The 13,355-nt window shown below is 39.0% G+C and overlaps 1 protein-coding gene across 7 annotated transcripts in view; it reads left to right on the top strand.

Moving 5' to 3' along the window:
• DZIP1L (DAZ interacting zinc finger protein 1 like) overlaps nt 1-13,355 on the top strand; it is a 41,617-nt gene that overhangs the window by 9,637 nt on the left and 18,625 nt on the right. For all 7 annotated transcript variants that reach the window (XM_033133271.1, XM_033133269.1, XM_033133272.1 and 4 more), the window contains 4 exons: nt 3,115-3,184; nt 6,650-6,768; nt 7,551-7,712; nt 9,423-9,551. In XM_033133271.1, the coding sequence (XP_032989162.1) occupies nt 3,115-3,184; nt 6,650-6,768; nt 7,551-7,712; nt 9,423-9,551 (480 nt within the window). The remainder of the gene's footprint in view (nt 1-3,114; nt 3,185-6,649; nt 6,769-7,550; nt 7,713-9,422; nt 9,552-13,355) is intronic.

Raw genomic sequence — 13,355 nt, 5'->3', positions numbered from 1 at the left:
CGTGTTTCCCGGAAAATAGGACCGGGTCTTATATTAATTTTTGCTCCATTAGGGCTTATTTTCAGGGGATGTTTTATTTTTTTCATGTACAACAATCTATATTTATTCAAATACAGTCATGTCATCTTCTTCTGGAACATCATCATGACATACTAAATGCGTCCATCTGGCTGAGATCTTAACTGGGGCTTATTTTTGGGGTAGGTCTTATTTTCGGGTAAACGCGGTATTTATGGTGTGTGAATGAATAAAGGCTCTATATATGTGTGTCTAAGGATGTGTACGTTTATGGAGGGTGTGACTGTGTATGAATGAGAGGTTTGTGTGTGCATGTAGAGAGTGTGGCGTGTAAGGGTATATGTAAAAGGGGTGTGTGTGTGTGTGTGTGTGTGTGTGTGTGTAAGTAATCAGTGTGTGACAAGGGACTGGTAGAGTGAGGACCATTCTGGAAAAGGGACTCCATTATTCAACCAAGTGACTGTTACCCAGAGTGGCCTTTGAGCATTTGCATATATTTCCATGGAGAGTGTGGATTGGGGACAGTTGCCCTTTAAGGCATTGTCATGGTGGGCAGGCTCTGTGCCACACTCTGGGGACGTAGGCACGGGTCATGTTGGTTCAGGTTTTCAAGAAATGAATGGTTTGGGGTGGATGGGACAGAAGGAATCATTAGGATACAATGTTAATTGGTAGAACGGTAATTGATATAATTTATATAATGTTAATTATGATAAAAAAGGTCAGAACCCTTCAGTAGTAACAAAACAGCCAATTGGTTTAAGCCAATAAGGAATTTATTGGTTGATTTAAATGAAAAATCCACGGTTATGGTGGCACTGAAGTGTGGTTTTGCCCCAAGAATCATATGGCACCAGAATCTAGTTTCTTTCTCTGCAGCTCTTGGTATTTCTTCCTCATTGTGGGTTCCATTCTCAGAAAGATTCTGTCTGTGTGGTAGCAAGTTGGGTCACTGTAATGCCAACTTCTCATTTTCCCAGATTTAAGGCTGACATGACAGAGGGCCCACTTTTGTCCCAGCAGCCCAGCTAGTATTACAGTGTGTCTCTTATGTTTGGGTCTCCTAGCCATTTCTGAACCAGTCACATGACTCTGGGAATGAAGGGCTCTGATTGGCTTTGGTCTAGGTCACATGTTCCACCCCAGAGCTGGGGGTGAACTGAAGCCCATGGCTTGAGAGTAAGGAAGAAAGTAACTCCCAGAAGAAAGCTGGGGCTTTCTGTACTGCCAAAGGCAGTGGCTACTGTACCGCCAAAAATGAACAGGTGGAGAAAGTGTTAAGTCAGAGGAATGCCTGAGGAGCGGTGGGAGCACAGAGGAGGGAGATGAGGAGTCTTCCTGAGGTGGTGTTTAAACTGAGCCTTGAATGTTGAGCACAGTTTTGTAAAGGAGTGTTAGGAGTAGAAGCAGCCAAGGTGCCTCTGTGAGAAGGGTGCCTCAGTGTGATGGCTTTGGGGTTTGGGCGGGGGCCTGTGGTGAGACAGGTGGCAGGAGAGGATAGGAGAGCAAGGTCATGGTAGCCTCGGATCCCATGGTAGAGTGTGGATTTTAGCCTGAAGGCAGTGGTGGTTGTCCGACTTCAGGTGCCTGGCTTGTGAGTGCGCTGCTTGAGGTGGGAATGGGGAAGCAGGGAAGGGTGGGATGAGGGCAAGGGCTTAGAATTTGGACTAAGATGCCTTATAAAATATTCCCCACCCCACCCAACTCATATTCCTTCTGACAACTAGAAACTCATTTGTGTTACTCTGCCAGCCTTGTCACGTGGCTTCTGCCTCATGGGCTGCCTGAATTCCAATCTTGAGTCCACATTCTCTTCAGCAGGAGGAGGGAGGATGAAGAATGTGCTGAGTCTTTCTTTCTTTCTTTTTTTTTTAATTTTTTTTTTTTTTAAATTGGGGAATATTGGGGAACAGTGTGTTTCTCCAGGTCCCGTCAAATCCAAGTCATTGTCCTTCAATCTAGTTGTGGAGGGCACAGCTCAGCTCCAAATCCAGTCGCCATTTTCAATGTTAGTTGTAGGGGTTGCAGCCCACCATCCTATGTGGGAATTGAACTGGCAACAAGAGCTCATGCTCTAACCAACTGAGCCATCCGGCCGCCCCCTGAGTCTTTCTTTAATGATACCTCCCAGAAGTTGCACATAGCACTTCTGCTTCCATGTCACTGGCCAGAATTTAGTTACATGGCCATGCCTGGTTGCAAGGGAGGCTGGGATTTAGTGTTTATTCTCATTAGATTCATGACCAGCTAAAGGTTTCTATTGCTAAGGAAAAAGGGAAAATGGGTATTGGGGGACAACTGGCAATTTCTGTCACATTTGCCCTACTGTAAAGATTGCAAATAATCTGCCCTCTTCCTCTGTTTGACTAGTAATGGCAGCCTTCAAAGCTGTGTTAGAAGAATTTTGAAGTTATACACTGAAAAGATACGATAGATTGGCAGTGTCTGAAATGCTTGAGTCGAGTGCAGTGGGATTAGAGATGCTGTTATTTGCTATCCTCTGCTCTGGTGGTTCTCAACCTGTGGTGGGACCTAGATATTGGTATTTTTTTAAAAACCTTTTCATTTTGGCAAATTTTAAACATATACAAAAATAGAGAGCGTGATGTACCGAAACTTCTTCTGCACACCACCCAGCCAATAGTTATCAACTCATGGCCATTGTTCCTGCATCTGCTCTCCTACCCACTTTCCCCACCCACTTTGGATTATTTTGGAGTGTATTAGACATATAGTTTCATCTGTAAACATCTCAGTATGTATCTCTAAAAGGCAAGGACTCCCGCTTTTAAACATTAGCACAATACCATCATCACACCCTGGAAAACCAACAAAAATTCCTTAGTATCATCCAATACCTAGTCAGTATTCACAGTTCCGTAGGGCACTGGTAGTGTTTTAAAGCTCAGAATATACATATGTTTTTTGGGGGGATGGGGTGGGGAGGACTTGAATGCCATTGCCTTAGTAAATGAAATTCTTCATTTATGAAGCAGCCCAGGGGTTCCAAGGCAATGGGAGTTTTGATAGAGGGAGAATCCCAGGCAGACTCAGGTGATCTAATCCTGCACTTTCCACTACTTTCCCTCCGTGTAGTGCCACCTGTGTGACAAGACGTTCATGAATGCTACCTTTCTCCAGGGCCACATCCAGCGCAGGCATGGTGGTGAGTTCAGGTGTCCCCCTCGGGACTGTGGAAGGAAGGGCCTGGGGTGGTGGTCAGTGGGTGCACATATACCCCCAAAGATGCCCTCAGAACCTCACCATCCAGCTGAGGATGGGGTGATCCCACCGTCTGCCATGGGGCATCCCCACATGGGGATAGGAGGATTTCTGAACATGTGTGTAAAGAAAAGGGGCTGGGAGTCAGATAAGTAGGTTCCAGTCTTAGCTTTGTCCCTTTCTACTTTGAGACCATGGTCAGTGCTTGCCCCTCTGAGTTGCAGTGGCCTTTACTGGGATTGGGCCTTACCTCCCAGGCTTCTGTGCATCCGCTATTCTCTGATGCTAACTATGAATAAGCTTAAATGTGGTTAATGAGTAGTCAGACCAGTTCTTTGACTTTTTTATGTACATGAACTTATTAAGATGTGATCACTTTAATTTTATTGTTTCAAATTTCAAAACGAGTAGCAAGGCTTTGTTTTCCACCTATAGAGATTTGCTTACTTTATATCCATTTTTTGAGGTGCAATAAGAAATAGCTATTCAAACAAAATACATATAGATATCAAAATATAAATATAAAAACCCCATTAAGTAAAACTTTTTCCTTCATTTCCTTTTCAAAGAACAGACTTAGAGTTTTAAAACAGCACCATTTACCTAGTTACTAAGCATTTTTATATATTTAATTCTTGGTTCTGCATTGGAGGCTGCTAAAGAAAAACATATTTTCCATTTCTTAAATAGTTTTTTTCTGGTAAAAGTATATATCTTTAAAGACATATTTGTATACCATGTTTATAGCAGCATTATTCACAGTAGCTAAGATGTGGAAGCAACTCAAATGTCCATTGAAAAATGAATGGATAAACAAAATCTGGTATGTATACGTATATATGTATATACACATATGTAGTATATACATATATAGAGAGTGGAATATTATTCAGCCTTAAAAAGAAAGGAAATTTTGACGTGTGCTTCAACATGAATGAACCTTGAGGGCATTATGCTAATTGAACCAAGTAAGTCACAAAAGACAAATACTGTATGATTTTACTTTTATGATTTTACGTAACATTGTCAAATTCATGGAAACAGAAAGTAGAATGGTGATGGGCAGGAGCTGGGGGGAAGGGAGAATGGGAGCTTTGTTTAATGGGTACGGAGTTTCTGTTTTACAATATGAAAGAGTTATGAGAATGGATGGTGCTGGTTGCACATCATTAGGGATGTATTTAATACCACTGAACTATTCACTTAAAAATGGTTAAGATTGTAAATTTTATGTTATATGTATGTATAAAAAATGCCTGTCATATAGAAAAGTTAAATACAGAAAGGTAGAAAGGAGAAACTAAATACATAGGCAATATCACCTGCAGTTAATATTTTGGTGTATTCTCTATCATTATTTTTCTGTATACATATATAATCATATAGCGTACAATTTTGACTGTTGCTTGTATTCAATTAAGAATATGTCACACATGCACAGAACAGAAAAAAATATATCACATTTTCCAATGTTATGAAATCGTCTTTGCAAACATGATTGTTAATGGCTGAATAGTCTCCCATCATATTGCTATCATAATTTATTTCACAATTGAATTACCATATAATTTGTGATGGGTTACTCAAAAATTTTCCTATTATAAATCATATGATGACCTAAATTCTTGTATGTAAATCTTTGTGCACATTCCTTAATGTAAAGTGCTGTAAGGAGGGGGAAGATATGTTCTTAAGGCAACTTAGCTACACTAAATGTTCACGACCTTTTTATTCTCAGGCAGCCGGCCTCTCGGATACCCCAGCTCTTCTATTCCACACTCACCTCAAATCACTTTATTAACCCAAATTAATTTCTACTGCATCTAAAAGTTGCTTTTAAAAAAGCTGCTTTCCAAAAAGGCCAATCTGAGAAAAGCCCTATCTCTTTTCAAAGAAAGGCTTAGAGTTTTAAGAACAGTAGTGCCACTTATCTAGTAATCACTAAATGTGCTTTCAAAAGCAACAAATGTGCAAGTACAATTGGTATCGTTTTCATTAACCCTTAACTCTTGCTTTATCAGTATGTGGTTTAGTTAGAATGCTCTCCTATAATTCATTCTGAATCTTTTTTTTTTAAATTAAATTTATTGGGGTGACAATAGTTAGTAAAATTACATACGTTCAAGCGTGCATTTCTATAATACCTCATCTATATATCACATTGTGTGCTTACTACCCAGAGTTAGTTCTCCTTCCGTCACCATATATTTGACCCCTTTACCCTCATCTACCATCCCCTCTCTCCCCTTACCCTTTGGTAACCACTAAACTGTTGTCTGTGTCTATGAGTTTTTGTTTCTTTGTTTGTCTTGTTATTTTTCTTTAACTTAAAAAATTTAAATTGTACACTTAAAGCAACCTTGGCTAAATGCACATTGCCTTTCTTCATAATGCACATTGCCTTTCTTCCATTTGAAATTTAAAACCATATGTTTAGGGGCCTGCCCGGTAGCTCAGGCAGTTAGAGCTCCGTGCTCCTAACGCCGAAGGCTGCCAGTTCGATTCCCACATGGGCCAGTGTGCTCTCAGCCACAAGGTTGCTTGTTCAATTCCTCGAGTCCCACAACTAAGGGGGGCTCTGCCCCCTGCAACTAAGATTGAACACTGCACCTTGAGCTGAGCTGCCACTGAGCTCCTGGATGGCTCAGTTGGTTGGAGCACATCCTCTCAACTACAAGGTTGCCGGTTCAACTCCCGCAAGGGATGGTGGGCTGTGCCTGCAACTAGCAATGGCAACTGGACCTGGAGCTGAGCTGCACCCTCCACAACTAAGACTGAAAGGACAACAACTTGACTTGGAAAAAAAAAAGTCCTGGAAGTACACACAGTTCCCCAATAAAAAAAAACAACACACACACACAAAAAAAACAAAAAAAACAAACAAAAAAAAACACACCATATGTTTAAATTATATTATTGAAAAAAGTGAACTTAAAACTACAATTATTTTCATTGTTTTAAAGTCTTCTCTGATTGCTGTCAGGATACATGTAGGTATGATCTTTGTATTAATAATTAGTGTGTACATGCTTTTGGTATCCTTCTTCTGTTGCTCTAGTAATTTTGCATTCACATTTTCATGTGTCAGTACTGTCAAAATAGTTATTTGAAATGACAACAATTGTTCACATTTATTGAGCTGTCATGCCAGGCACTATGCTGAGCAGTATGCATGATCACATTTCATCCTCGCAACAAACCTCTGAGTTAGGCACTATTATTCTCTCCATTTTCCAGTTTGGGGAAACTGAGGGTTAGAGGTTATACCATTTACCCAAGGTCAAGGTACAAGGTAAATGGCAAAGCTGGTCTCAGATTAAGGTGTGTTTGATTGATTACATAGGTGAGGATCAATACTCCACTGACTTTTCTACTTAAACCGGTCACTCTCTTTGAATGGACCCCACAGGAAAACAGAAGCAGGAACAGCCAGTGGAGGAGGTGTTAGAAGAGCTGCGGGCCAAGCTAAAGTGGACCCAAGGGGAGCTGGAAGCCCAGCGGGAGGCTGAGAGGCAGCGGCAGCTCCAGGTGGGCATCAAGAGAAAATATCCGGAGACTCGGTCATGGACAACCCAGGTGTCCTACAGGGCCAAAAGTCTGGCTGGTTTCCTGGACTGGAGAGTCACAGCTAGGATGGCATCTTCCTGAATGTGGCAAATGATTTTAGGTAGTCTGGAAAGGAAAATACAATTATTTGCTAGACTGGTCTGGCCAAAAAGAGAGCAGGGAGTTGCACTTTCCTGCATTATTCAGCAACTTCGGAGGGCATTTGAACCTGAATTTTAACTTCTTACACTACACTTTTAGTTAGGTTTTTGAGGACAAAGACTGGGTCCTATTCCAAAAGCTCCAGAATCCAGCCCAGAGGAGGCACTCAGTAAGTATTTGTAAAATGAAAATACATAAACTTGCCTCCTTCCTTCCTTCCTTCCTTCCTTCCTTCCTTCCTTCCTTCCTTCCTTCCTTCTTTCCTTCCTTCCTTCCTTCCTTCCTTCCTTCCTTCCTTCCTTCCTCCCTCCCTTCCTTCCTTCCTTCTTTCCTTCATCATTCATTCCGTTAGCATGCATTTATTGAGCACCAGTTATGCCAGGCATTGTGAAGAATAGAGAGAAAAGACCTGATCCTTATCCTCAAGTGACATTACACTTCAAATAAGACTTGGCTCACTCCAAGTCCAAACAATGGGGACTGTAGGACAAATGTTCTTTGGGTCTCCATAGCGACTTGCATGGACAAGGGGCCCCAGCAGTTTCTCAGTAAATGTTTGCCATAATGTGGAATTAATGATTCAGTTGTTCTTTTCTTTGTAGGAAGCAGAGATCACTCGTCAGAGGGACATGGAAGCTAAGAAAGAATTTGATGAATGGAAAGAAAAAGAGCGGGCCAAGCTATATGGGGAAATAGACAAGCTAAAAAAATTATTTTGGGATGAATTTAAAAGTGTTGCCAACCATAACTCTACGCTGGAAGAGGTACTCCCCCATAAAAAGATTTTAAAAGTTCTGTTGTTGAAAATCTGCTTCTCAAAATTCATTTCATGGTTTGTACTAGTTTTATTTCCTCTGCCATTGGGGGCTAATACACTGATTGAATTCTTGCTTTATCACATCCTGGCTGTGTGACCTTGGGTGAGTTACTTAACCTTCCCGTGCCTCAGTTTCTTTTCTGTAAGATAGGTTGCTGAAAGGGTTAAATTAGCACATTGATAACACTTAACATTGCCTGGTATATAGTGAGAACTCCCTAGGTAGTATCCTTATTTTTGCAAAGGGCTTTCATCACTGTACAGAAATGAGGCAAAATTGAAATCAATGTATTTTTCTCCCAATAAATATTTGCTGAGTGCTAGCTATGTGGCAGGGGTTTGTGGTGGTCACACATAATCACTAACATTTACTGACTATCTTTACTGTTTTCTAGCCCCTGTGCAGAGCACTTTATATATACTAACTTTTAATCAACGTAACAACCAAATAATCATAACATTCTCAAAGTAGGTACGTCATTAGTTTATTAATTTATTTTTTAAAGTTCTTTTTTTTTTTTTTTTAGAAAAAAGAAAGCTATTAACATTCCTCTTTTACAGGTGAAGGCATTGAGGCCATCTAACTTGCGCAAGGTCACACAGCTATTGAGAGATGGAGCTGGGCTTTGAACCTAGCTCTTTAAACTTCTAAGCCCCTGGTTTTCTACTGGATATACTACTAAGTTGATTCAAAACACCTTATTCAAGTTATCCCTAGACTGTATTTTCCCGTACAAACTTGTATAACTAAAATTGTATCAGAGGAAAAATATTTTCAGAATGTATTTATCTCCTATGGGTCCTCCTAACATCAAGGAAAATCTTTTCTTATTTTTGAAAATGAACTGTCAAATAATGTTTCTCACAGTCATTCCACGTTTTGCCTAAAGAAACACCTAGGCAACTTTTCCAGAAGGGGATTGTTATAGGGTATGCTTGGAGTCTTGGGTGATACATCATCTCAATCTGAGATGGAAAGCTGAGGATGGAAGGCAGAGGGGTTGAAATGAGGTGTGTGTGTGTGTGTGTGTGTGTGTTTCTCTAGACATTTGATAGACAGGTATTGATTTGAATTTAGAGTTGTTCAGAAACCACCTCATCAAGAGTCGAAGGGTTACTTTTGATTAGGAAATTCTGAGTTTTGGTAAATGAGGACATAATTCTTACCATCCATGGTTTCCTGTTAACTTGGATCACATTCTCCTAAATTGGAACATCCATTTTTTTTCTTTTCCCCTATAAGATTGCTTATGTACTTACGTTGTATGTCTAATTCCTGTCTTCTCTCACCTGACATTTTATTATTTTACTTTTATTAAAGGATAGGAACCAAATTGTTAATATATTTTTAAAAATTCTGGGGGGAAAACAGATAAGGTTCCATTTAGAGTGACTGTAAACCACTCTGTGAGACAGTCCATTTTCTGTTCTTTCTTGGGATCTTGCTTCTCCTGTGCAAGCCTGAGCTCTCAGGAGAACCCCGGAGAAGGGGGAGCGCAGACTTGTGTGAATATTCGCAGGCATGCAGATATCTAGTGAGGACAAGTTGGGGGTTTGTGGTTGGGGTAGGTGTGCCTTTCTGACACTGCTCAAGGTATAAACGACAACATCATGATTCGATCTTCACCTTAATAAAACTATGCCCTGGCCTTTTCAGAAACTAAAGGCACTGCAGTCCCATAGTATGATGGGCTCCAACCTTGGGTCTCTGCGGGATGAGGAGTCTGAGGAGCGCCTCAGGCAGGCACAGGAGCTCCGGCACCTGAGGGAGAAGATGGAAATCCAGGTGAGCCGATCCCCGCTGCCTCTCTTTCCAGAGCCAGCCAATAATCATGTTGTCTTCTAACAGAGTTTCTCGTTTTTGCTGTATGGTTTTAGGGAAGTTGAAAGACATCAGAGTTTTGTATTTTTAGACCTTCTGCCAATGTATGAAAGCATAGAATAGGGTTCTCGTGGTTCTCAGGTGAGGCTGGTGGTATGCATATGTGCAATACCAGATATGTCCAGGATCTTTTTCAAAATACACACAGCTGTGTCTCTCATTGGACACCTTTACCCTCATTTTGACTCCAACCTAGTTGAAAACAGCTCTTAGAAAGCACGACAACCTTCTGGATTTGAAGATACATATTTGGGATGGATTTAGTGGTGTGATGGTACATATTTAACAACTGGCTCTCTGGAACCAAAAAAACCTTTGATTTGTTGTATTTGCTATTTTCTGTGATGTGACTATTCCCACCATGGCTGATTCCATGCTACTAATGTGGGGTCACTGAGCATGGAACTGGGAAGACTTGTGCACAATCCACTCTCACAAGCTGGTAGGAGGTAGCTCTGGCCACCACTAGGTGAATCTTAGAATAGTCCAGTTATGAAAACTCCATGGCAAGGAAGGACAATGGACACAATCATTAAATCATGTTGTGCTTCTGTTTCTGCTCTCTAAGACTGTTAAGAAAGAGATTAATGTCTAACTAACACTCAGCAGTAAACTGCTGGATGTTTCACAAGTGTCAGATTTAAAAGGCCATTCTTTTTCTATGAACTCTGTTTATATCCTTTGCCTATTTTTCTATTGATTTCCTCACCAATTCGTGAGTTTGTGCAATACATGGAAATTAACCCTACCAACCATTTGTGTTCTCTTTGTGGCTATTTTCCCCACTTTTCTATTGGTCCTTCAACTTTGTTTATCATGGTTTTGGCCATATAAAATTAATAATGTTTATGTGGTCAAAATGATCAAATTATCAATCTTTTATTTATGGTCACTGAGATTTGAAATATTCCTATATTTTCTTTTAGTAATTTTATGGCTTCATTTATTCATTCATTCATACCACTTTATTGAGAGGTATGATTGACATGTAAAAAAGCTGTACATATTAAATATATACAACCCAATGAGTTTGGGGATAAGTATACACCCATGAAACTATCACTACTATCAGGCTATAGACATATCCATCACCTCCAAAGTTTCCTCCCACCCTCTTTATGATGATGATGATGATGATGGTTATTTTTTTTTTGTATGTGGTAATAACATTTAACATAAGATCTACCTCCTTAGCAAATTTTAAGTATACAATACAGTATATATATCTTGCATAACCAACTTTTGACCATAACTTTTGACCATAACCTCCTGATAGCCTCATCCTCTTAGCCCCTGGCAATTACCATCCTCCTCTCTGTTTCCATGAGTTTGACTATTTTAGATTTCACATATAAATAAATCATACACTATTTGTTTTTCTGTGTCTGGCTTATTTCACTTAGTATAATGTCCTCTAGGGCCATCCATGTTGGTGCAAATGGCAGGACTTTCTTCTTTTTTAAGGCTGAATAATATTCCAGTGTATGTATATACCACATTTTCTTTATCCATTCCTCTGTAGATCAATTATTAGGTTTCCATATTTTGGCTATTGTGAATAATGCTGCAGTGAACATGGGAGTATGAGTATCTCTATGATATCCTGATTTTAATTCCTTTGGATCAATACTAAGAAGTGGGATTGCTGGATTATTTGGTAATTCTATTTTTAATTTTTTTAACAAGAGAAAAACAAACCAAAGTTTATTCACATGTATACCTCATGTATCCATGGGAGCTACCCAGAGAAAATGAATAAGTCTGTTTTTATTTTTTTTGAGAGGCCTCCATACTATTTTCCATAGTGGCTGTACCAATTTACATTCCCACCAACAGTGTACAAGTGTTCCCTTTTTGTCACCTCCTTGCCAACACTTGTTATCTTTTTTTTTTTTAAATAATAGCCATGTCAACAGGTATGAGGTGATATCTCACTATGGTTTAATATGCATTGCTCTGCTAATTAATGATGCTGAGCACGTGTTCATATACCTGTTCATACATGGTTTGCAAATATTTTCTCCCATTCCATTGATTGCCTTTTTATTTATTTTTTTTATTGTTTCCTTTGCTATGCAGAAACTTTCTAGTTTGATGCAGTCTCACTTGTTTATTTTTGCTTTTGTTGCCTGTGCTTTTGGTGTCACATCCAAAACAATCATTGTCAATACCAATGTCAAGGAGCTTTTCCCCTATATTTTCTTCTAGGCGTTTCACAGTTTCAGGTCTTACATTCAAGTTTTTAATCCACTTTGAATTGATTTTTGTATATGGTGGAAGATATTGGTCGAATTTCATTCTGTTGCATGTGGACATTCATTTTTCCCAACACCATTTATTAAAGAGACTATCCTTTTCCTATTTTGTATTCTTGGTTCCTTTGTTGAAGATTAGTTGACTGTCCATGTGTGGGTTTATTTCTTGGTTCTGTATTATGTTCCCTTCTGTTTTATGCCAATAACATATTGTTTTGATTACTATAGCTTTGCAATATATTTTGAAAGCAGGAAATGATGCCTCCAGTTTTATTTTTTTGCTCAACATTGCTTTGGTTATTTGGAGTCTTTTTTTGGCCCATATGAATTTTAGGATTGTTTTTTCTATTTTTGTGAAAAATGCCATTGGAATTTTGATAGGGGTTACATAGATTGTTTTGGGCAGTATGGACATTTTAACAATATTCTTCCAATCCATGGGCACAGAATATCTTCCCATTTATTTGTGACTTTAACAGCTTCTGTAATTGATGTTTTATGTTTTAGTGTACGGATATTTCACCTCTTTGTTTAAATATATTTCTAGGTTTTTAATGTTATTGATGCTATTGTAAATGGGATTGTTTTCTTAATTTCTTTATTAGATAGTTTGCTGTTAGTGTATAGAAACACAACTGAGTTTTGCATGCTGATTTTGTATCCTGCAATGTTGCCGAATTTGTTTATTAGTTCTAACGGTTTTCTTTTCTTTTTTTTTTTTGGTGGAGTCGTTAGGGTTTTCTATATATAAGATTATGTTATCTGTAAACAAAGATACTTTTACGTCTTTTTTTCCAATTTGGATGCTTTTTATTTCTTTTCTTGCCTGATTGCTCTGGGATGGACTTGCACCACTATGTTAAATAGAAATGGTAAGAATGAGCATCCTTGTCTTGTTCCTGATCTTAGAAAAAAAGTGGTCAGCGTTTCACTGTTGAGTATGATGTTAGCTGTAGGCTTGTCATATATAGTCTTTATTATCTTGATGTATGTTTGTTCCTTCTATACCCAATTTGTTGACGGTGTTTTTCCTGAAAGAATGTTGAATTTTATCAAATGCTTTTTCTATATCTATTGGGGTAGTCGTATGATTTATCCTTCATTCTGTTAATGTGGTGTATCACATTTATTGACTTGTGTATGTTGAACCATTCTTGCATCCTGGGGATGAATCCTACTTGATCGTAGTGTATGATCCTTTTAATGTGCCGTTGAATTTGGTTTTCTTGTATTTTATTGAGGATTTTTACATTTATATTCATCAGGGATATTGGCCTGTGATTGTTTTCTCTGGTAGTATTGTTGTCTGGGTGTTGATAAGACTAATGTTGGCCTCATAAAATGAGTTTGGAAGCGTTGTTTTCCCTTCAATTTTTGGTAAGAATTTGAAAAAAAAAATCATTCATTCATTACATGTTTGGTAGAAATCACCAATGAAGCTATATCGTTCTGG

This window comes from Rhinolophus ferrumequinum, chromosome 17, assembly GCF_004115265.2.
Source record: "Rhinolophus ferrumequinum isolate MPI-CBG mRhiFer1 chromosome 17, mRhiFer1_v1.p, whole genome shotgun sequence".
NCBI lineage: Eukaryota > Metazoa > Chordata > Mammalia > Chiroptera > Rhinolophidae > Rhinolophus > Rhinolophus ferrumequinum.
Note: the sequence above shows the minus strand (reverse complement) of the source record. Positions and strands in the feature narration are given on the sequence as shown.